This window comes from Nerophis lumbriciformis, linkage group LG19, assembly GCF_033978685.3.
Source record: "Nerophis lumbriciformis linkage group LG19, RoL_Nlum_v2.1, whole genome shotgun sequence".
NCBI classification, from domain to species: domain Eukaryota; kingdom Metazoa; phylum Chordata; class Actinopteri; order Syngnathiformes; family Syngnathidae; genus Nerophis; species Nerophis lumbriciformis.
The window spans coordinates 41,682,369-41,707,934 of record NC_084566.2 but is presented as its reverse complement, the minus strand read 5'-3'; the positions used below and the strand labels follow the sequence as shown (position 1 = coordinate 41,707,934).

Here is a 25,566-nt window from a genome sequence, read left to right as displayed (position 1 = left end):
TGTAAAAGCCAGCATGTGTGATGGTATGGGGGGGGGGGTATATGAGTGCCCAAGACATGGGTAACTTACACATCTGTGAAGGCACCATTAATGCTGAAAGGTACATACAGGTTTTGGAGCAACATATGTTGCCATCCAAGCAACGTTACCATGGACGCCCCTGCTTATTTCAGCAAGACAATGCCAAGCCACGTGTTACATCAACGTGGCTTCATAGTAAAAGAGTGCGGGTACTAGACTGGCCTGCCTGTAGTCCAGACCTGTCTCCCATTGAAAATGTGTGGCGCATTATGAAGCCTAAAATAGCACAACGGAGACCCCCGGACTGTTGAACAACTTAAGCTGTACATCAAGCAAGAATGGGAAAGAATTCCACCTGAGAAGCTTCAAAAATGTGTCTCCTCAGTTCCCAAACCTTTACTGAGTGTTGTTAAAAGGAAAGGCCATGTAACACAGTGGTGAACATGCCCTTTCCCAACTACTTTGGCACGTGTTGCAGCCATGAGATTCTAAGTTAATTATTATTTGCAAAAAAAAAAAATAAAGTTTATGAGTTTGAACATCAAATATCTTGTCTTTGTAGTGCATTCAACTGAATATGGGTTGAAAATGATTTGTAAAACATTGTATTCCGTTTATATTTACATCTAACACAATTTCCCAACTCATATGGAAACGGGGTTTGTATAACCTTAGAGGAAAAAATCATTTAAAACATTTATATGCACGTACAACACTTAGAACCTTCAGCATATCAGTATGTAGAATTAAATGATGGAATGGATTAAGTAAAGAAGTTAAACAGTGTACTGATATGATCCGGTTTAAGAGGTTGTTCAAAATAATAGTGCTTACAAAGAATTATGAGAAATACTTACAACCTTATTGAAAATAAGATCTCCATCTCAGTATGTTAATAATGACTGAATTAATTAATTATATATTACAAAACTGTTGTGTATACTAATTCCCAGACGTTATTGTATCATATAAAAAGGTAAGTAAATGATTCTATATATTTGTAAACGCTCTGAAGTGGGAAAGGGGTAGGATTAAATAAGCTTTGCTTCTTCCTACTCCTTTTCGGACATGGTGTAAAGTGAAATGATATGAAACTGTGTGATGTATTATACTGTAAGTGTGTTCATGTTCCAAATAAACTAAAGAAAGAAAGAAAGAAAGAATGTTGAAATTTATAAATAAAAGGTTTATAAAAAATACAAAATAAATTAAAGCTGCAAGCAGCATTGGTCGGGCCCGCGTATTTGGCAGGTGCTAGTTCTAACTGTCCCAATACTTTTGTCCAGTGATAGTCCTAAGTGTCCCAAGACTTTTGTCTACTTTTAGTCTGAAGTGTCCCAAGACTTTTGTCTAGTGTACCTACCTTGTCTGCATTGTGTGGGCACGTTGGTGCTTCCTGCTTTTAAGCAGCCATCTTAAAAAACAGCAGCGCAGCGGGTCTTTGAAGGGTCATAAAATCAAAACCGGAGCAGGTATTAAAACGCTGTTCTGTTATTTTATGCACAAGGGTTTAATCTCTCACCTGTGTTAGTTTTAAGCCGAAACGACAAACGCGCTCAGAGGAGATAGTTTTTGAAGGAAGGTGACCGGTTTTTACAAAAAATTTGTTTTGAAGGGGGAATAGCAAACTTCCTGTTGATTTTTGCTGGGGGTTGTCAATTTATGAAATGTAGGTCTAAGTGAGACCTACATAGAGGTTTTTGTTTCATGTCTCTCCGACCTTCTCAGTGGCCTAGTGGTTAGAGTGTCCGTCCTGAGATCGGTAGGTTGGGAGTTCAAATCCCGGCCGAGTCATACCAAAGACTATAAAAATGGGACCCATTACCTCCCTGCTTGGCACTCAGCATCAAGGGTTGGAATTGGGGGTTAAATCACCAAAAATGATTCCCGGGCGCAGCCACCGCTGCTGCCCACTGCTCCCCTCACCTCCCAGGGGGTGATCAAGGGTGATGGGTCAAATGCAGAGAATAATTTCGCCACACCTAGTGTGTGTGTGACAATCATTGGTACTTTAACTTTAACTTTAACTTTTTACAGACAGTTTTGTCAGTTTTTTCATCCGAGGAGCAGTTTTTTGTGCGTTTCATTAAAAAAATTGCGCTAGAGCACAATTTTGAGATTTGGGGTTAGGTTTTTTTATTAGATCGCAATTTTTGCCAGTCCTGATGTGTGTGTTCAGTTCGGTGAGTTTTGAAGCATGTTAAGGGTGGTCAAATTACAGCTCAAAGAGGCAAAAGTGACTGTTTTTAGTACTTTTTTGTCTTAAAGGGGGAATTGCCAACTTCCTGTTGATTTTTGCCCGAGAATGTACCGTTTATGAAATTTAGGTCTAAGTCAGAGCTACATAGAGGTTTTTGTTTTATGTCTCTCCGACCTTCCTAGTGGGAGTTACAGGTAGTCTAGTTGTTTTTTTTCCTAGGGGGCGTTAGAGCGCAATTTTGATTTTGGGGTTGTTTTTTTTTTTATCAAACGGCAATTTTCGCCAGCCCTGATGTGTGCGTCAAATATGGTGAGTTTTGAAGCATGTTAAGTGGGTCAAATTACAGCTCAAAGAGGCGGCCGGTATAATAATAATAAAGAATAAAACCTTACAAATTCAATAGGTCCTTATGTCCCATTGGTCCTTATGCAATGGGCCATGCGGGCCCTAATAAATAAAAAGACCACGAAAACATTTTTTATTTCCGGGTTGAGGCACGTGACTGCCTGTCTGCATGTCACATGATCCCGCGTGACGTCACCGCAGTCAGCTGACGGCAAGTGCGTTCACTACTACGTGGGTGAGTGATTCAACCTCTTCTGTAATCGCATTTTAAGTCAAAATGCAACTTGTTTGTGTTCACATTGTGTTACAATTCGTGTCAATGACCATTTGCTGACAAAATATATTGTTGAAAGGGAAACGCACGATACACGAACATGATTATCCTATGTGGAATATTTTGCTAAAATATTTCATTAACGAGCTGCTGACCCCGTTTTTAATGTTCTTTATCTGCTATCACGTCATGTTAATACATAAAATAGTATCACGGCATGTTAATACATCAATACAGGAGGAAATGACCGTCAGACGTGTGTTGTGACATATGCTAGCTCCTCGCTACTAGCTTGATTTAGCGCCTCTTCGGCTTCCGTCCGCCACTGTTGATAATAGTGCAGCTTCATGTCGCTTTCTTTTGCAGAACGTCTATCCTTCCCCGGGTGTCCTGCCTCACGTCGTCTCCCAACAAGAAGAGCATCCAGCATCATTGACGATGGATATCCGCGGGGCTGTGGACGCTGCTGTCCCCACCAACATCATCGCTGCCAAGGCGGCAGAGGTTCGAGCTAACCTGGTCAACTGGCAGTCTTACCTGCAGTGAGTAGAGCCTCCGTTTGTGTCTTTGTGTCACTTAAGCCAGTGTTTTTACCTGCAGTGAGTAGAGCCTCCGTTTTGTGCAAACATCGACTAACTGGATCTGAGTGACTTTGTGTCACTTAAGCCAGTGTTTTTCAACCACTGTGCCGCAGCACCACACTAGTGTGCTGTAAGATACAGTCTGGTGTGCCGTGGGTAGAGTAGCCAGAAATTGTACTCAAGTAAGAGTACTGTTACTTTAGAGATTTATTACTCAAGTAAAAGTAAGGAGTAGTCACCCAAATATTTACTTGAGTAAAAGTAAAAAGTATGTTGTGAAAAAACTACTCAAGTACTGAGTAACTGACGAGTAACATACACACTCATATATATATATACAGTGGGGCAAAAAAGTATTTTCAGCCACCGATTGTGCAAGTTCTCCCACTTAAAATGATGACAGAGGTCTGTAATTTTCATCATAGGTACACTTCAACTGTGAGAGACAGAATGTGAAAAAAAATCCAGGAATTCACATTGTAGGAATTTTAAAGAATTTATTTGTAAATCATGGTGGAAAATAAGTATTTGGTCACTTCAAACAAGGAAGATCTCTGGCTCTCACAGACCTGTAACTTCTTCTTTAAGAAGCTCTTCTGTCCTCCACTCGTTACCTGTATTAATGGCACCTGTTTGAACTCATTATCTGTATAAAAGACACCTGTCCACAGCCTCAAACAGTCAGACTCCAAACTCCACTATGGCCAAGACCAAAGAGCTGTCGAAGGACACCAGGAAAAGAATTGTAGACCTGCACCAGACTGTGAAGAGTGAATCTACAATAGGCAAGCAGCTTGGTGTGAAAAAATCAACTGTGGGAGCAATTATCAGAAAATGGAAGACATACAAGACCACTGATAATCTCCCTCGATCTGGGGCTCCACGCAAGATCTCATCCCGTGGGGTCAAAATGATCATGAGAACGGTGAGCAAAAATCCCAGAACCACACGGGGGGACCTGGTGAATGACCTGCAGAGAGCTGGGACCAAAGTAACAAAGGTTACCATCAGTAACACACTACGCCGACAGGGAATCCAATCCTGCAGTGCCAGACGTGTCCCCCTGCTTAAGCCAGTGCATGTCCAGGCCCGTCTGAAGTTTGCCAGAGAGCACATGGATGATACAGCAGAGGATTGGATTGGGAGAATGTCATGTGGTCAGATGAAACCAAAATAGAACTTTTTGGTATAAACTCAACTCGTCGTGTTTGGAGGAAGAAGAATACTGAGTTGCATCTCAAGAACACCATACCTACTGTGAAGCATGGGGGTGGAAACATCATGCTTTGGGGCTGTTTTTCTGCTAAGAGGACAGGCCGACTGATCCGTGTTAAGGAAAGAATGAATGGGGCCATGTATCGTGAGATTTTGAGCCAAAACCTCCTTCCATCAGTGAGAGCTTTGAAGATGAAACGTGGCTGGGTCTTCCAGCATGACAATGATCCCAAACACACCGCCCGGGCAACGAAGGAGTGGCTTCGTAAGAAGCATTTGAAAGTCCTGGAGTGGCCTAGCCAGTCTCCAGACCTCAACCCCATAGAAAATCTGTGGAGGGAGTTGAAAGTCCGTGTTACTCGGCGACAGCCCCAAAACATCATTGTTCTCGAGAAGATCTGCATGGAGGAATGGGCCAAAATACCAGCTACTGTGTGTGCAAACCTGGTAAAGACCTATAGTAATCGTTTGACCTCTGTTATTGATAACAAAGGTTATATTACAAAGTATTGAGTTGAATTTTTGTTATTGACCAAATACTTATTTTCCACCATAATTTACAATTAAATTCTTTAAAAATCCTACAATGTGAATTCTTGATTTTTTTTTCACATTCTGTCTCTCACAGTTAAAGTGTACCTATGATGAAAATTACAGACCTCTGTCATCATTTTAAGTGGGAGAACTTGCACAATTGGTGGCTGACTAAATACTTTTTTGCCCTACTGTATATATATATATATATATATATATATATATATATATATATATATATATATATATATATACATACATATACATTGATATATACAGTATATCATTTATATGTATTTATTTTGCTGTTTTTGTTTACATGTTAAAGGTGTTTTAATGAATATACATGCATGTTTAACATATAGATTCCTTTCTTTAATGAAGACAAGAATATAAGTTGGTGTATTACCTGATTCTGATGACTTGCATTGATTGTAATCAGACAGTAGTGATGATAATGTCCACCTTTTCAAATGGAGGAGAAAAAAAGTTCCTCCTTTCTGTCTAATACCACATGAAAGTGGTGGGTTTTTGGCATCCTATTTGTCCAGCTTCCATATTCGTTTTTATACACTTTACAAGAAATATATTGGCGTCAAACTCCGTAGCTTGCTAGCTTGTTTGCGCTGGCTTTCGGAGACTCTTGTTTTGAAAGCGCAGGCGCGATGGAGCGGCACTTTTATTGTGAAGACAGGAACGTCCTCATGTGCGGTCAGTCTTGAGGCTATTGACGGGATGTACGGTTGAAATAAAAAAAAGTATATTTTTTTCCTTCACACTTTTGATTGATTGATTGGAACTTTTATTATTAGATTGCACAGTACATTACACATTCCGTACACTTGACCACTAAATGGTAACACCCCAATAAGTTTTTCAACTTGTTTAAGTCGGGGTCCACGTTAATCAACATTAAACTGCCTCAAGTTGTTGCTCAGATTAAATAAAATGACAAAACCTTTCTTCTACATATAAAAAGTGCAACATTAAACAGTTTCAAGTCAACTCAGCCTCAGATTAACCCCCCCCCTCCCCTCCCCCTCCCCCAGCCTGGCTAACTTGGCAGTAAGAGGATATATGGGCCCATTGTTCTTCCACCATAGAAGTGGGTCAAAATCTAGTTTTTAATGCAATATGGTCTTAAATCTGCTGCTATAAAAACATTTGTTATTGCTTTAGCCCTGCCTGACTCGCCGAGGAGAGGCTGCTTGAATGCGGTGGTGACACTTCAAATGGGTTAGCATGTTTGACGTGTTGTCAGAAGCAGCTGCTGAACAATGTCGGCAAACCTCCGTCTTCCATTGTTGTATCGCACCGCGAGCCGAAGTGTTCCCAAACGGGAGATCTTAAGGAGGCAGGAGGGTCTTCCAGCTCTGGCTTTTACATGTTGTAGTAGCCCGGTCGCTGCTAGCATGCCGTGTGTTCTGCCTCGGTGTGCATTGTTTACACAACGTGCGGTACGCTACTTAATATGTCCGTGTGGAAACTCGTTCGGTACACCTCCGAACCGAACCGAAACCCCCGTACCGAAACGGTTCAATACAAATACACGTACCGTTACACCCCTAGTAAAAAGACACAACAAGTGCGTTAACGCCAACACTGTTTATGTAAAGTCTACATAATTCAATGAGATGCACAAGCACTCCTCCATCCCTGTGTTGCAATGCCCTGCTGTAACTTGTGGTATTTCCACGACAAGTGTTAAATGCAATTAACAGGAGCATGCTAGCATCACACACCCAAACCTACGCTGTGAAAACTAGACATGTTGAGGCTTTATATCAACGGCAAGTGGCAGCCCGCCGGCCACATTAAGGCTGCAGCTAACGATTATTTTTCTATCGATTAATCTATAGATTATTTTTTCGATTAATCGGTTAATCTATAGATTATTTTTTCGATTAATCTATAGATTATATTTCCTTTTACCGATTATTTTTTTATTTAAAATGAAGATGAAAAAATAAATGATGGCCAGTTTTTTCAAAAGGCATGACTTTTATTTACAAAAAAAAAAGTATGGCCACTCAGTCAACATTGACAACAACATGACAAAATATTCTGTAACAATGTAAACATTTAAAACTTTTAACATTTAACAAAATTAAAAGTAGCTTATTTGCTTTTTAATGTGCAAATATAAAAGTAAACATCCAGTGCAAATCTTAATATTCTGCAATAGTATAAGCATTTCTAAAGTAAAAGTATTGCTTATTTTTGCTTTAAAATGTGCAAAAATAAAGATAAACATCCAATACAAAAAAGTGCAAAACGAAATATTCTGTAACAGTGTAAACATTTCAACAAAAGTAAAAGTATTGCTTATTTTGCTTAATAACACAACAATGATAGTATGATTAAAGTGAAAGTTAATTGTTGGTTTGTACATAGTATATGTAACTGTTAATGTTGTAAAAGGTATTTGCACAACTAATTAACGTTAGCGTTAAAGAGGAGCGCGTCTTTGTAAACACTGAACAGGCACGCCAAACGCGCCTCTCAGAGCGAAACGGTGTTTTAGTTTATGAATTTACAACGCAGATACAAATGACACATTCATGATTTTGTGTAATGATGACAACGTATACTCACGCGGACGATTGACTAGTTGATGGTGATGGCAAGAACGCTGTCGGGTGTTTTCTTTTCAAATGTTCGTTCATAGCCGTTGTGCTGCTATGGTAGGCCATTTCCGCTCGACACAGTGTGCATACAACAACTGTCAAGTGTTTTGCTTTTTTCGCTGTGCTTATCCCACACTTGAAGGGATGTACCAATGCTGAATGTGGCTTCTGGATTTCACTCAAAAGACCAGACCGTAGTTACTTTTTCCTTTTATTTTACTTTAGTTTGCAACAGTTTTTCCAACGAAGAAACAGCTTCTTTTTTCTTCTTTAGTCTTTTTAGCAGTCTTTAGCAGTGTTAGTAGACTTTAGTTTCTTTAGCTGTCATTAGCTGTCTTTAGTAGCCTTTAGTAGCCTTTAGCTTCTTTAGTAGGTGAAAAACCTTTAAGGACAAAACACCACAAGATTAACATGCTGTAAAAAATCAATCAATTATCAATCCCATAATTTACAATTATTAATTAGGCTATCAAACTCTTAACCATTAAACAAGTGCAAGAAAATGGACACATCTTTTCCCTTTAAGTTAAAACAGATTTTTAAATAAATTGTCTCAACATAAATGCACCAAGATACATATAAAATACATTTAAACCCAGAAACACAATAGATAAATGCAACAGAAAACCCAATATGCAAATACATAAATACCTAACCAATTAACCACCTATTTAGATACATATTTAAAATCCATATTCAATATAAATATATTATTAATTTAGCAGTGAAACACTCAATCTTAAACGCCGTCTACTGGTAGAAAAATGCCCCTTTTTCTATGCCCTCACCAGCAGCCAATGATCCAACACAGTTAAATCCAACACTTTAAATTGAGCGACTTCACCCTCCTGATGAAGCAAACTGCTCCAACATTTATCAAACTAAGCAAATAATATCATCACTAAACAACAGTTACATAACACACTGTGTGTATTTAGCCTCCAGACTAAGCACGCTACATGCACACAACCCCCCCCCCCCAATCTCACCAGCGCAACAGGTGCGCCACACCCACGAAGAGAAATATTAAATCTTACATACTTTTGGCACAACTCTGGGTTTTCTGTAATGAACTAAACCTTTTTCCACTCTGCGCTGGCGTCTTTTGTACTCCTTGATTTGACAAAGCTGTCTAATTACCGGGCTCGCGCACCAGCAGATGAGACGGGAGCGCGCCGCGTTATACCTGCGCGTGAACGTAAACTGATCGGCTCTGATTTTATAAGCCGACTGGCCGAAATAATGCCGAATTATATACATTTCCTGGGGTTGCCTAGGTGAATAGGGATGCGGATGTGGTCTAAGATAAAATATAATTTTATTAAGTGGGGTTTGGCTGGTTGCTAAACAGCCACGGTTGCGAGCTCGCGCGTCAGCTGACGAGACAGCTGTTCGCCGCTACAACATTATTAGGCCGTTTATTGAAATACTCCCACACTTTTGACGACTTTTGGCGTGCTTTTTTTCCCTCGCTCGCACCGCTCGCATCATCTGCTTTGCGCTCCGCCATGACGGCAGTGTGACGTAAATATGCGACGCGTCGAAGCATAAAAACGGCGTCGACGTATTTACGTAACCGATGACGTCGACTATGTCGACGCGTCGTTTCAGCCTTAGGCCACATGCAGCCCAAAAGAGATTTCCATCCGTCCTCCAGAATAGAATGGCTGAATTCAACAGTACTTTCGTTATATCTGTCGCAATTGCGTCATTTTATTGCGAAAAGATGTTCACTTTGAGGGGCAGTTTTGGGTTTCCTATTTTGACCGGTGCAAGACTTGATTGAAGACGAAGCAATTGGTGCCATGCATGCCATGCTGCACCCGTACCATGTTTACTCGTCTCTTCACTCCTTTATTGTTGTTTTAGTAGAATTCCTCTGTCATTAGATAGTTGCAGGATGGGTGATTGCATTAGTTATAATGACACAATTAATACTACAATTGATCTGAATATGTAGACTTTTTTTTTACCTTTAAGATGCGTTCTGATTATGTTTTAGAAGGTTGCAGCTGTCATCAAAGTGCAGTTAGGAGCTGATTTGTGCCCGCCAAGAGGTCGTTAATGTCCGAACAAGCTGTAATCATAACTCGCCCTCTTTCTAGTCCAACCATGTAAGATACGCCCCACATTAGAGCTGTAACTAACGACTATTTTGATAGTTGATTAGACATCGATAATCGTAACAATTAGACGACTAATCAGATTATGAAGCATAAACATATTCAGTATCTCTGATTTAGCAATCTGCTTTTTAATTCAGCTTTAAGGAGACATATTTTGCAAAAAACAACTTTTCTTATCTATTGCTACCTGTTTTTTTGTATTTGGGATCTGCATAAGTCCCAAAAATTTGAAGTCAAACCATCAGGCATGTGAAATTTCCATGAAAGCACAGAAATCTGCGTTTTTAAACATTAATTTTTGCGTCAAAATACCACTTCCGCATTTTTTAAAATGAAATATCAATTCAAATATGATCTTGACAACATTTGTTGAACGCTATCCTCAGCCGTAGGTACTCGCTGATCCTCTTGCCTAAACGCCACACTGAGTTGCAGGACAAGCTAATATGATTAGCAGCAAAATAGACAGCCGTCGACGTATATTTTACTCTTGGCATTCTCTCCATGAGCTTCAAGAGGTAGTCACCTGAAATGGTTTTCACTTCACAAGTGTGCTTGAAGCTCATGGAGAGAATGCCAAGGGTGTGCAAAGCTTGTAATCAGAGCAAAGGGTGGCTATTTTGAAGAAACCAGAATGTAAAACATGTTTTCATTTTAAGTACATAACGCCACGTGTTCATTCATAGTTTTGATGCCTTCAGTGACAATCTACAATGTAAATAGTCATGAAAATAAAGAAAATGCATTGAATCAGAAGGTGTGTCCAAACTTGTGGCCTGTACTGTATGTAAGTTGTATATATATTTATATTTATGTATATTTGTATGCATGTGAATTGTCGGAGGCAGATATTTACATATATCCGTATTTAAGTGTTACTTCTTTAATTTCATAATCATATTACAAAACAGCTAGTGTTTTTCTTCCAATTGTGGTCTTTTGGTTGTCTGCAAATACTGTGTGCTAACCTTGGGTATGGAATGTAAGAAAGAGAGATACTCCTTCTTCTTATCTATTATTCTGTCCAGATGCGGAGGACAACGGGCATGTGTTTGGGCTGGAAAGACAAGACAATGAGGGTGGGAGGGAGAGAGACTTTATAGAAGAGAAGGTTTCCATATTTTAGATCAGACCATCTTAGCTGCGCGATTGAATGTTCTATGCTGGACTGGTCTCATGATATTTGCAAAGCTTTGCAAATATATTACAAAATACCTATTCTGTCTCTGGTGGTTCTTTTACTCAGCTTTAAGTGTCGTAAAGAGCTTGGGAGCGACGACCAGAAACTTGAATTCCCTGGGAGGAACAACTGGTCCAAACGCAACAGTATACACATACAGTGGGGCAAAAAAGTATTTAGTCAGCCACCGATTGTACAAGTTCTCCCACTTAAAATGATGACAGAAGTCTGTAATTTTCATCATATGTACACTTCAACTGTGAGAGACAGAATGTGAAAAAAAATCCAGGAATTCACATTGTAGGAATTTTAAAGAATTTATTTGTAAATCATGGTGGAAAATAAGTATTTGGTCACTTCAAACAAGGAAGATCTCTGGCTCTCACAGACCTGTAATTTCTTCTTTAAGAAGCTCTTCTGTCCTCCACTCGTTACCTGTATTAATGGCTCCTGTTTGAACTCGTTATCTGTATAAAAGACACCTGTCCACAGCCTCAAACAGTCAGACTCCAAACTCCACTATGGCCAAGACCAAAGAGCTGTCAAAGGACACTAGGAAAAGAATTGTAGACCTGCACCAGACTGTGAAGAGTGAATCTACAATAGGCAAGCAGCTCGGTGTGAAAAAATCAACTGTGGGAGCAATTATCAGAAAATGGAAGACATAAAAGACCACTGATAATCTCCCTCGATCTGGGGCTCCACGCAAGATCTCATCCCGTGGGTCCAAAATGATCATGAGAACGGTGAGCAAAAATCCCAGAACCACACGGGGGGACCTGGTGAATGACCTGCAGAGAGCTGGGACCAAAGTAACAAAGGTTACCATCAATAACACACTACGCCGACAGGGAATCAAATCCTGCAGTGCCAGACGTGTCCCCCTGCTTAAGCCAGTGCATGTTCAGGCCCCTCTGAAGTTTGCCAGAGAGCACATTGATGATACAGCAGAGGATTGGGAAAATGTCATGTGGTCAGATGAAACCAAAATAGAACTTTTTGGTATAAACTCAACTCGTCGTGTTTGGAGGAAGAAGAATACTGAGTTGCATCCCAAGAACACCATACCTACTGTGAAGCATGGGGGTGGAAACATCATGCTTTGGGGCTGTTTTTCTGCTAAGGGGACAGGCCGACTGATCCGTGTTAAGGAAAGAATGAATGGGGCCATGTATCGTGAGATTTTGAGCCAAAACCTCCTTCCATCAGTGAGAGCTTTGAAGATGAAACGTGGCTGGGTCTTCCAGCATGACAATGATCCCAAACACACCGCCCGGGCAACGAAGGAGTGGCTCCGTAAGAAGCATTTGAAAGTCCTGGAGTGGCCTAGCCAGTCTCCAGACCTCAACCCCATAGAAAATCTGTGGAGGGAGTTGAAAGTCCGTGTTGCTCGGCGACAGCCCCAAAACATCACTGCTCTCGAGAAGATCTGCATGGAGGAATGGGCCAAAATACCAGCTACTGTGTGTGCAAACCTGGTAAAGACCTATAGTAATCGTTTGACCTCTGTAATATAACCTTTGTTGGTAATAACAAAGTATTGAGTTGAATTTTTGTTATTGACCAAATACTTATTTTCCACCATAATTTACAAATAAATTATTTAAAAATCCTACAATGTGAATTCCTGGATTTTTCACATTCTGTCTCTCACAGTTGAAGTGTACCTATGATGAAAATTACAGACCTCTGTCATCATTTTAAGTGGGAGAACTTGCACAATTGGTGGCTGACTAAATACTTTTTTGCCCCACTGTATATGTATATATGCTGTATAGTATGTGTGCTTGGGTCCCTTTTTTTCAGGAACATCTATACAAAACCTCACAATAATGTCTGGTTGAATGCTAAAAAGGTTATGACAGACCACCTCAAAAAACGGAATGTAATTTGACATTTTTGTACTGAATGAGACACCCAGAATGTACATGAAAACAACGAATGTGGGATTTACAATATTAACTATAATCGATGAAACACTGATTATGAACAACATATGACAGTCTTCTCAGACCACCTCCCCGATCATTATCTTTTACAATCAAGAAAAAGTCAACAAAAATGCAACAAGCACAGTAAAATATGAATGCAAAGGGTAAAAAAACACCTACAATCTGATATAATATCACTTTGTTGTTACAATTTGTTTCCACGTCTGTTCTGTACACCCGCGTTTCAGGCTGGCTGCTCTGGAAACAAACCCCGCCCACACTGCTTGGTGCCTGGTCTGCCAGGAGATGCTGTGACGTAGATTACCATAATAACCTGTTAATCACTCAAAAGCGCAGATTCCAACCATCGAAAATCATTTCTATTGGTCTGTTTTAGATGGACGAAAATGTTTGGAAAAATTGTACAGGTTTCAACTTTTTTACACCGCGGTACACCTTAAAACTGATAACTAGTCCATGCTGAGGAAAGGACAAATGTAAAGCTGCTTTTTGTATGCTTTGTTTTTGGTCCACTGCTGCCAGATTTCATCCAAATTACTTTAATGTTTGTTTGTTTTTAGGAGTCAGATGATCTCTGCAGAGGACTGCGAGTTCATCAAGAAGTTTGAGGTGGCCAACTCTGAGGAGAAACAAGTCATCCTGACCAATGAAGGCCATCAGGTATTTTCCGATAGTAGACTCATCCATTCATGACTTTTAGGAGTTTGTATTTAATTGTATGTACTTATTTTCAGTGTGCAAAGACCTTTCTCAACCTGATGGCTCACATCTCTAAGGAGCAGACTGTCCAGTACATCTTGACTCTCATTGATGACACTCTGCAGGTATTGTGCCTCAACACACTTATTTAGACAATACTGTAAACGTTGTAATTATAGTTGATTTACCTGAACAACACGATTACAAGCAGGCAATAATTGGCCATGGCAGACGGGGGAAGCACGGTGGAACAGGGGTTAGTGCATGTGCCTCACAATACGAAGGTCCTGAGTAGTACTGAGTTCAATCCCAGGCTCGGGATCTTTCTGTGTGGAGTTTGCATGTTCTCCGCGTGACTGCGTGGGTTCCCTCCGGGTACTCCGGCTTCCTCCCACCTCCAAAGACATGCACCTGGGGATAGGTTGATTGGCAACACTAAATGGTCCCTAGTGTGTGAATGTGACTGTGAATGTTTGTCTATCTGTGTTGGCCCTGTGATGAGGTGGCGACTTGTCCAGGGTGTACCCTGCCTTCCGCCCGAATGCAGCTGAGATAGGCTCCAGCACCCCCCACGACCTCAAAAGGGACAAGCGGTAGAAAATGGATGAATGGATGGATGGAAGTTGTAGACGGCACGGTTTTGATTCCTGTCCAAGGCCTCAACTCTAAGCCTTTGGAGATGTCCAGGACAAATCGGAGTGTTGCGTCAGGACAGCCGGCTTAAAAACTAAAACAAATCCAACATGCCATTGACGGGAAAAAGCTAAAAGCAACAATACCAATGAGTGTAAGCCCGTTGTTCACAAGACATCGTTTGGTCATTAATAGATGAACAACACACGACGGTGAGCAGAGGAACAGTGATATTATATCGAGTAAGTGGATGTTTTTTATCTTTTTGCCTTTATTTTTTGCCGTGTTTCTTGCATCTTCATACCTGCCAACTACTCCGGTTTTCCCGTAATTAGTACGGTTTTCATCAACCTATTCCGGGTTACGGTTGCAGTGATAAAAAATACGGTTTTTCATTAATTTAAAAAAAAAAAAAGGGTGAAAACTACGCGAATTGCACCTTGTGCAGACAAGATTTTTCGAAAGGACAAAAAAACACAAGTCTAATGCCGTTGCTAGCGATACAAGTGGAAAACTTTCAACGTTTTTCGTCGCCCAAACAGATTCTTTGGATGTGATAAATGCCGAAGTTTTATTTACGGAGGCAATAATTGAGCATGGACTTCCAATCGCACTGGCTGATCACATGGGACAGTTAAATGTTTGTAATGCAACCTTTAAAAATCATTACGCGGTGATCGCGGTCCCAAAAATAAACTTTTCTTGCATGATAATGTCCAGAAAAACTCCCTTTATATTACTATAGAGTCCTTTTAACGAATGAGTTTGATGGTTTATCACAAACCTTAAATGAAAGAAGTCCTTTGTTCTCCTGCACCATGCATGCGCTTTGGCCTTGCTTCGTGTTTGGTGCGCAATCCTGTCGGCTGTATTTCACAGCACGTCTTTGACAACTTGAAGTGGCATAAAACATTTAAAACAAAGGGGTTATAGGAACAATCACTTTCAGTGTTTTATGCCACTTCAAGTTGTCAAAGACGGTATGCTGGTGCCCGACTGCCACAAGTGGAACAAACATTTGAAACAAAGGGGTTATAGGAACAATCACTTTCAGTGTTTTATGCCACTTCAAGTAAACTTATCATAAAGTTACCATATCATTTTTGCAGTATGATCAATCTGATAGAATACATTTGGATTTTAGCCACAAAAGGTAATGACACCAATGTTATCTATTGGAATTGTTTAGTACTGTTATACTGTTAAAAGTGTTTATACTATTTATGCTTTCAAGTCCAAGTTGAAGAAATCTTGTTAAATGTTGACAGCATAACTACCAAAATACAGAAGTATGTCCTTAATATTTTTGCAGTGCTATTTCTGTTGAAAAGTTCAAATGATTACATTAGAGATGTGATGTGCCACTTTTCAAGTGTCTGATGGCTTAAATTAATTTTCATGAATTTTTCATATTTTGAATTCTTTTGAAAGGCTTACAAAAAAACTACATTTGAATTGTAATTCCATGCTATTGACAGGACTATTAATTTTAATGAAGTTAGCTTACCATGTTTACAGTATGATAATTGTGATAGAAATGTGAATTTTAGGCACAGAATATTTTTTACAATTGAACAAGGCAGTAGATTATACAAGCTTGGACAGAAAGTTAATAATGACACCAATTTTTTTTTAATGGAATTGTTTAGTACTGTTTTACCATTTGTTTACTGTAAAAAGTGTTTATACTGTTCATACTTTCAATTAACAAATTAAAGTCTTGTGAAATGTTGACAGGATAACTGGCATTAACTGTCAAAATAATTTCAAACTATTGAAGTTAGCTTACAGAATAAACATGTCAATCAACCCATATGATTTTTGCTGTAATATTTTTGTTTTGAAAAGTCACTGTGACTGATAGAAAAGTGATGGTTTTAGCAACATTTTAACCTGTCTGAATGCTAATAATCATTTTGCGTCGGGGGGCGAAGCCCTGAACCCCCCACCAGGACTTTGTCCTGGACCTACCGGGGCCTGCGGCCCTTGGACCCTGGCTACTAGGTTTTTCTGATTTCAAAAGTTGGCAGGTATGCATCTTTGTTGCTCTTGCTTGTTTATAGCAGATGTTGATCAAGGAGGTGGTCTGCAGTAGAGGAGCAACATTCATGTCATTTAAATATTCAGTGTTTTATTGTTCATAGTTAATATTGTAAATGCTGTGTTTTTATGTACATTAGAGTGTCTTTTTCAGTAAAAAAATGGAATTAACTTAAGTTATTTTACTGATATATATATAACAGTTAGAATGTACATAAAATATAAAATGTGAGATTTTACAGTAAAAACTGAAGAATACACTGGATATTGAGAATATGCGTTGCGCTCCTGCAGACCACATCCTTGACATATTTTTTGAGCCAGAGCAATAAAATGCAACAAACGCGGCGAAGCATAAACGCAAAGGGTAAAAAAACTTCAACATATTTGATATAATATCACTGTTCACTGATCCGCCTGTCGATCTCACGATCCACTCTTCCCTCACTCGTGAACAAGACTCCGAGGTACTTGAACTCCTCCACTTGGGGCAGGGTCTCCTCCCCAACCCGAAGATGGCATTCCACCCTTTTCCGGGCGAGAACCATGGACTCGGACTTGGAGGTGCTGATTCTCATCCCAGTCGCTTCACACTCGGCTGCGAACCGATCCAGCGAGAGCTGAAGATCCTGGCCAGATGAAGCCATCAGGACTACATCATCTGCAAAAAGCAGAGACCTAATCCTGCAGCCACCAAACCAGATCCCCTCAACGCCTTGACTGCGCCTAGAATGGGTGACAAAGGGCAGCCTTGGCGGAGTCCAACCCTCACTGGAAACGTGTCCGACTTACTGCCGGCAATGCGGACCAAGCTCTGACACTGATCATACAGGGAGCGGACCGCCAAAATCGGACAGTCCGATACCCCGTCGTGAGATCGACAGGCGGATCGGTGCGGCATCTTCAGTAATGCGGACGCTGTATCGATCCGTTGTGGTGAAGAAGGAGCTGAGCCGGAAGGCAAAGCTCTCAATTTACCGGTCGATCTACGTTCCCATCCTCACCTATGGTCATGAGCTTTGGGTTATGACCGAAAGGACAAGATCACGGGTACAAGCGGCCGAAATGAGTTTCCTCCGCCGGGTGGCAGGGCTCTCCCTTAGAGATAGGGTGAGAAGCTCTGTCATCCGGGGGGAGCTCAAAGTAAAGCCACTGCTCCTCCACATCGAGAGGAGCCAGATGAGGTGGTTCGGGCATCTGGTCAGGATGCCACCCGATCGCCTCCCTCGGGAGGTGTTTAGGGCACGTCCGACCTGTAGGAGGCCACGGGGAAGACCCAGGACACGTTGGGAAGACTATGTCTCCCGGCTGGCCTGGGAACGCCTCGGGATCCCCCGGGAGGAGCTGGACGAAGTGGCTGGGGAGAGGGAAGTCTGGGCTTCCCTGCTTAGGCTGCTCCCCCCGCGACCCGACCTCGGATAAGCGGAAGAAGATGGATGGATGGATGGATCACTGTTCTTCAGAACTGTGCCGTATAATTCTGCTTCCGTCTGACACTCACTATCAGGCTTTTGCTCTGTAAACAAGCCTCACTCACTCTGTTCCTGCCTCGCTCCGCATGATGCAGTGCTTTGTATGTCACTCAAAAGTTCAGACTTTAACCATTGGAATCATTTCTATAGTTTGAAAATATCCAGCAGGCCGCGTTAAAATCTTAATTATTTTACATTATGCCCACGTTGCCCAGTTAACTGCTTTTTTTTATGCTGTTTTGCAAGGGCCGTGTCACGTGACTTTAAATTTGACACCTGGCTGGTTCAATCAATCAATCACCTGGCGGCATGCCCACATCAGGGCAAGAAAAAACTCGACCTAATGGGAACAAAGAGAAACCTTGGATGGGACTGCAGATTAATCCCGGCTTTCACTTTTCAGGGTAGATGACCGTGTGTGTGGCATCACGTGGGAGAGCAATTTGCAGTTGTCAACGTTGTTAATCGAGTGGCCCATGGTGGGGGCAAGGCTATGGTATTGACAACGAACACAAGTGCATTTTATTGATAGTGTTTTGAATGCACAGCAATACCATGACGAGATCTTGAGGCCCATTGTTGTGCCATTCACCCAAGACCTTTACCTCATGTTGCAGCATGACAATGTACAAGTTGCAAGGATCTATACACAATTCCTGGAAGCTGAAAACATCCCAGTTTTCAGCTTCCAGGAATTGTGTAGCATCTTGATATGCCACAACTGTGAGGTGGGATGTGTCACGTTCAAACACTGAGGACATCTGTTAAACAAGACAAAAGGCAAGGAATCAAACAGAGACAGAATTCATTTTGGACTCAATTGAGGAGAGACATGCGTCAACCTGTAACCTCTTACAGTGTCTTAGCACGCTCTGACGAAGAAGGTTTTCGTCTCCTCTTTTAATTCAGATGTTCCATGTTCACGCACCAACATATGTCACAGCAGGAATGGTAAGTGTGTAAAAGAGTCATTGTTTTCGGTCGCTTTGAAGTCCAAGAAGAGGATTTCTCGGGCTTGGGCTCTTCCTGGATCCAGCTGGGGCAGGTGTTGGAGGACAATGGATAACCCCTCCCGTCTCCTGACCACAGGGACTTCAAGAGGGCAGCGGGTCGTAAATAGCGTTGACTTCAGTTACCAAATAGTTGAAAGAGAGTTTGTGAAATACTTCAAAGAGAGTTCGTTTAACATTTCAAAGAGAGTTCCTCTGGAAGTTGAGCAGATCCTGCCATCTGTCCGTGTTGAAATCACAGTGGCGTTTCACGAGCGATCTTCCTCTTGTTAGGCCTCGAAAGACAGCATTCATAATACAACGTTTCTTTTGTGATAACTTACAAACAATTATTCCAACAGGATGTATTATCTTGGCAAAGATGTGCTCACTAACACTGATTTAGACGGATTTGTGAACAATATTTGAGTGGAATAGGTCTTTTGTGTCAATAATAAAAGTTTTAGATATTTGAGTTCAACAGGAATAGGAATCAGTTCGAATTATTTGGTGCTCTAAGATTGTTCTTACTTCTTAAGAACCATATGAATGTTTGAGTGTTTAAATATGTTTATCTTTATCCGGTTTAATTTGTAAAGTTTTAGAGTGTTTTTTTTTTTAATGATAAAAGCAAAACAAGTGTTCAACGTCCAGTTTATGTGACGTCACACTAGAGCTGGGTGATAAAACATTATCGATATATATCGTAAAACAACTTGCCTTGTGGGGCTGTCTTGGTTGACAAGACTCTGCAACATCGCGTGGACATCGGGGGCGGTACCTCTGGATTGGCAGACCGGGGTGGTGGTTCCTCTCTTTAAGAAGGGGAACCGGAGGGTGTGTTCCAACTATCGTGGGATCACACTCCTCAGCCTTCCCGGTAAGGTCTATTCAGGTGTACTGGAGAGGAGGCTACGCCGGATAGTCGAACCTCGGATTCAGGAGGAACAGTGTGGTTTTCGTCCTGGTCGTGGAACTGTGGACCAGCTCTATACTCTCGGCAGGGTCCTTGAGGTTGCATGGGAGTTTGCCCAACCAGTCTACATGTGCTTTGTGGACTTGGAGAAGGCATTCGACCGTGTACCCCGGGAAGTCCTGTGGGGAGTGCTCAGAGAGTGTGGGGTAACGGACTGTCTTATTGTGGCAGTTCGCTCCCTGTATAATCAGTGCCAGAGCTTTGTCCGCATTGCCGGCAGTAAGTCGGACACGTTTCCAGTGAGGGTTGGACTCCGCCAATGCTGCCCTTTGTCACCGATTCTGTTCATAACCTTTATGGACAGAATTTCTAGGCGCAGTCAGGGCGTTGAGGGTATCTGGTTTGGTGGCTGCAGGATTAGGTCACTGCTATTTGCAGATGATGTGGTCCTGATGGCTTCCTCCGGCCAAGATCTTCAGCTCTCACTGGATCGGTTCGCAGCCGAGTGTGAAGCGACTGGGATGGGAATCAGCACCTCCAAGTCCGAGTCCATGGTTCTCTCCCGGAAAAGGGTGGAGTGCCATCTCCGGGTTGGGGAGGAGATCTTGCCCCAAGTGGAGGAGTTCAAGTACCTCGGAGTCTTGTTCACGAGTGGGGGAAGAGTGGATGGTGAGATCGACAGGCGGATCGGTGCGGCGTCTTCAGTAATGCGGACGCTGTATCGATCCGTTGTGGTGAAGAAGGAGCTGAGCCGGAAGGCAAAGCTCTCGATTTACCGGTCGATCTACGTTCCCATCCTCACCTATGGTCATGAGCTTTGGGTCATGACCGAAAGGACAAGATCACGGGTACAAGCGGCCCAAATGAGTTTCCTCCGCCGAGTGGCGGGGCTCTCCCTTAGAGATAGGGTGAGAAGCTCTGCCATCCGGGAGGAGCTCAAAGTAAAGCCGCTGCTCCTCCATCATCGAGAGGAGCCAGATGAGGTGGTTCGGGCATCTGGTCAGGATGCCACCCGAACGCCTCCCTAGGAAGGTGTTTCGGGCACGTCCGACCGGTAGGAGGCCACGGGGAAGACCCAGGACACGCTGGGAAGACTATCTCTCCCGGCTGGCCTGGGAACGCCTCGGGATCCTCCAGGAGGAGCTGGACGAAGTGGCTGGGGAGAGGGAAGTCTGGGCTTCCCTGCTTAAGCTGCTGCCCCCGCGACCCGACCTCGGATAAGCGGAAGAAGATGGATGGGATGGATGGAACTTGCCTTCAACACTCAAATGAAGATTTGAGTGTTGTTTGTTTACACCTTTCTTTGCGGCTGGCTTTGGGGCAGCTTCTTCAGCAGCAAGCAATTTTGTAGGTGTTTCAAATACCGTTGTAACGATGCTGGCATGTCAGGTGTCTAATGAGGTTTGATGTGTTGAAGCTGTGTTTCTTTCCCTCCTCACGGGAATGTTTGCAAAACATTTGGTGCAGAAAGCAGGAGTCTTCCTCTGAAACAGCAAACAAAGTCCCACACGATACACGCCATGTTTGTTTACAAAGATTTAGAGGAGTTTACAGCAAGGCCAGTCGGCGAAACCGAGAGCTTGATTTGCTCACCCTGACCCACGCTGCAAAAAGTCAGTGTTCAAAAACAAGAAAAGAAAATACAAAAATGAGGGGTATTTTATTTGAACTAAGCAAAATTATCTGCCAATAGAACAAGAAAATTTGGCTTGTCAAGACTTTCCAAAACAAGTCAAATTAGCTAACTTCAATGAACCCAAAAATAGCTTCAAATAAGTATAGTCTCACTAATAACAAGTGCACTTTTCTTGGTAGAAAAAAAAAGACCTTTTTGCTCAATATGTTGAAAAATATTCTTAAATTAGGTAAATGCTAGTGCCATTATCTTGACATAATGATATGCGCTCGGCATTACATTTACTTACACTAAAAACAAATGTATTGTTCTTAATGGAAAGGCAACAAGGCAACCGCTTGTTACTCTCGGGGTCTCCTAGCCGCTCAGGCAGATCATATGGTCTAAAAATGCATTTTTCCATCGACAACATGACATCATCGCGCCAAGTGCGTGCTCTTTCAGTCAATTAGTGCGCATATATACAGCCCGGAACCCCGGCCAAAAAATTTTAAATTGTAATTTTGAAGAATTTATCTGAATGTGCATGAACTATTTATGTTCAAAATAGTTAGAAATGTCACATGTTAAATGTTTAAGTGTTAACTGTCAGTTTACTGTACTGTGCCAAATGTACTACTATATGAGTACGTATTTTCTATTGTTTCATTGAAAATAAAACAGCAAAGTCCATTTGGCTGTCATCTGTTTTAATTATGAGACACAATTGTGTCAAAGTCATATATATTTTTTTTACATGCTTGAAATAAGAAATGATCAGAGGTGGGTAGAGTAGCCAGAATTTGTACTCAAGTAAGAGTACTGTTACTTTAGAGATTTAATACTCAAGTAAAAGTAAGGAGTAGTCACCCAAATATTTACTTGAGTAAAAGTAAAAAGTATGTTGTGAAAAAACTACTCAAGTACTGAGTAACTAATGAGTAACATACACACACATATCATATATATATATATATATATATATATATATATATACATATATACATTGATATATACAGTATATAATTTATATTTATTAATTTTGCCGTTTTTGTTTACATGTTAAAGGTGTTTTAATGAATATACATCAAATCAAATCAAATCAACTTTATTTATAGAGCACATTTAAAATTTACCACATGCATGTTTAACACATATAGATTCCTTTCTTTCATGAAGACAAGAATATAAGTTGGTGTATTACCTGATTCTGATGACTTGCATTGATTGGAATCAGACAGTAGTGATGATAACGTCCACATTTTCGAATGGAAGAGAAAAAAAAGTCTTCCTTTTTGTCCAATACCACATGAAAGTGGTTGGTTTTTGGCATCTTATTTGTCCAGCTTCCATATTCGTTTTTATACACTTTACAAGAAATACATTGGCGGCAAACTCCGTAGCTTGCTAGCTTGTTTGCGCTGGCTTTCGGAGACACTTATTTTGAAAGCGCAGGCGCGATGGAGCGGCACTTTTATTGTGAAGACAGGAACTGTGCAGTCAGTCTTTAGGCTTTTGACGGGAAGTACGGTTGAAATAAAAAAAGGGTCTTTTTTCCTTCACATTTTTGATTGATTGATTGGAACTTTTATTAGTAGATTGCACAGTACAGTACATATTCAGTACAATTGACCACTAAATGGTAAGACCCGAATAAGTTTTTTAACTTGTTTAAGTCAGGTCATGTGACCCCTGGCTCTGTTTGATTGGTCCAACGTCACCAGTGACTGCATCTGATTGGTGGAACGGAGTGAACGTCACCAGTGACTGTATTTGTTGAAACGCAGGCACTATGAAGGTCTGTCTGACAGACCAAAACAAACAAAGCGTGCATTAACAGATCGATAAAAATTAGTAGCGAGTAGCGAGCTGAATGTAGATAAAAGTAGCGGAGTAAAAGTAGCGTTTCTTCTCTATAAATATACTCAAGTAAAAGTAAAAGTATGTTGCATTAAAACTACTCTTAGAAGTACAATTTATCCCAAAAGTTACTCAAGTAGATGTAACGGAGTAAATGTAGTGCGTTACTACCCACCTCTGGAAATTATTACTTTAAAAAAAGTAGTTTTATACTTGTGAGTGTTGATGACACAGCTTTGCAACACTTGATATTCTAGTTTCAAGCATGTTTTACTCAATATAGGTCATCAAAACTCAGCAACAAATGATCTTACTGAGATCATTTAGGACCAAAACACTTAAAACAAGTAAAACACTCTAACATAAAATCTGCTTAGTGAGAAGAATTATCTTATCAGACAGAAAATAAGCAAATATCACCCTTATTTGAGATATTTCATCTTACTTAGATTTCAGTTTTTGCAGTGCACCTACAGCACAATACATGCAATCTCACCTAAAATGAGCATTTCATGTTATTGGACTTTTTATCATTTTTCATGTTATTGGACTTATTATCAGTATGACGTATTAATTCTAATATTGGCTAGATAATTCTTTGTGCTCCCTTGCCATCAGTTTTTTATACAGTATGATGTACTTGTACAATAAGGGAAATGTTTCAATGTTTCACAGGAGAATCATCAGCGGGTGAATATCTTTTTTGACTACGCCAAAAAGACCAAGAACACAGCCTGGTCCTACTTTCTTCCCATGCTGAACCGCCAGGACCTCTTCACCGTCCACATGGTGCGTTTTTTGAATGGCAGAGACATAATAAAACATGAGAATAACACCCTCTTGAAGAAGAGCAGACAGCAATTTGCTCCAAATTAACCTTTTTTCCCCTCCGGAAAATGCAACCCGGTGAACCTTTCATGTTTGTTTCTATTCATAGCAACCCATCAATAATTCCTCACTAAACATCTCACTCACCTTCTCGTCAAAAGCAAGCAGTTAACGTTGAGACGTTTCCATGGCAACCATGTAACGATACATACAGTAGTTCAATTAATGATTACTTTAGTGGAAATTAAACTGACCTTAATCATTACATATGTTAGTTAATTTCTGGTAATTAAGCACATAAACATACAATTATTTCTACTGCTGTTTACTTAATATCTTTTCTCCTGAATCTGACATTTCTTCCATCCTCAGGCGGCGAGGATAATTGCCAAATTGGCTGCTTGGGGTCGCGACCTGATGGAGGGAAGTGATCTCAACTACTATTTTAACTGGATCAAAAGCCAGCTGAGTTCACAGGTACGTCAGTCTTGCTGTTGGTAATTGCTCAGTTTTAGTGACAGGGTTTCCAAGGGTGCTTCATATATTTGAAAAGGTTTCAATTCATCTTGTTAGATGGACAGATACAAATAATGTTACCTCAGGATACGTGGTTTATTGGTAAAACAAGCTTAATTGTGACACATCTCGTACTTAAAAAAAATTGTATTGCGAAACAGCGTTGTCCATTGAAATTAAAACTAATTTAATCAATGCTTGGACTCCCAAAAAACAGCATCATTTAAATTTTAATAGCATGCCTTCAAAAAATATATATTTTAGACAATAAATATTGTATTTAAAAAAACAATACAATAGAACAGGCATGAGCAAATTACCACCCAGGGGCGATATGCGGCCCGTTAAGCTTTCCAGCCTGGCCCGCGGGACGTCTCCAAAGTGTTTTTTCAAGCCTTCACCATCAAAACAGTAGCCGCTAGAGATGCGCGGATAGGCAATTATTTCATCCGCAACCGCATCAGAAAGTCGTCAACCATCCGCCATCCACCCGAATTAACATTTGATCAGAACCGCACCTGCCCGCACCCGCCCGTTGTTATATATCTAATATAGACGATGCAAGGCATTAGTGAGGTTAGAAAGCTTTTGCCTGTTAAAGAAAGGAGACTGATCCAATGCAGCACAGACATTCGCGTGCCACGCTGTCACGACCCAGACGCACACCAGTGCGCAATCATATGGGAGCCGCGCTGAGCGCACCTCCAAGCGCGTCTCGCTGCCGGCGACGGCCGGGTATGGGCCCGACGCTCCAGCGCCATCCATTTTCAGGGCTAGTTGATTCGGCAGGTGGGTTGTTACACACTCCTTAGCGGGTTCCGACTTCCATGGCCACCGTCCTGCTGTCTATATCAACCAGGGTGAGCCCCACCCCTTTCGTGAGCGCACTGCGCGCGGAGTGACCCCTGTTACGAGCCCCCGGCCACGGGGGTGGCGGGCAGGT

At 41.3% G+C, this 25,566-nt stretch overlaps 1 protein-coding gene and 1 long non-coding RNA gene across 3 annotated transcripts in view; one reads left to right on the top strand and one right to left on the bottom strand.

Moving 5' to 3' along the window:
• The first annotated feature begins 2,712 nt into the window (after positions 1-2,712).
• atp6v1h (ATPase H+ transporting V1 subunit H) overlaps positions 2,713-25,566 on the top strand; it is a 64,042-nt gene continuing 41,188 nt past the window's right edge. For both annotated transcript variants that reach the window (XM_061978756.1, XM_061978755.1), the window contains exons 1-6: positions 2,713-2,801; positions 3,207-3,382; positions 13,616-13,715; positions 13,790-13,879; positions 23,955-24,068; positions 24,480-24,584. In XM_061978756.1, the coding sequence (XP_061834740.1) occupies positions 3,279-3,382; positions 13,616-13,715; positions 13,790-13,879; positions 23,955-24,068; positions 24,480-24,584 (513 nt within the window). In that variant the 5' untranslated portion in view covers positions 2,713-2,801; positions 3,207-3,278. The remainder of the gene's footprint in view (positions 2,802-3,206; positions 3,383-13,615; positions 13,716-13,789; positions 13,880-23,954; positions 24,069-24,479; positions 24,585-25,566) is intronic.
• Positions 3,899-4,483, bottom strand: LOC140679597 (uncharacterized). Its single transcript, XR_012051005.1, has 2 exons — positions 4,269-4,483; positions 3,899-4,182 (listed from the first exon to the last, which is right to left on the bottom strand). It is a non-coding gene; the product is annotated as an uncharacterized lncRNA (long non-coding RNA).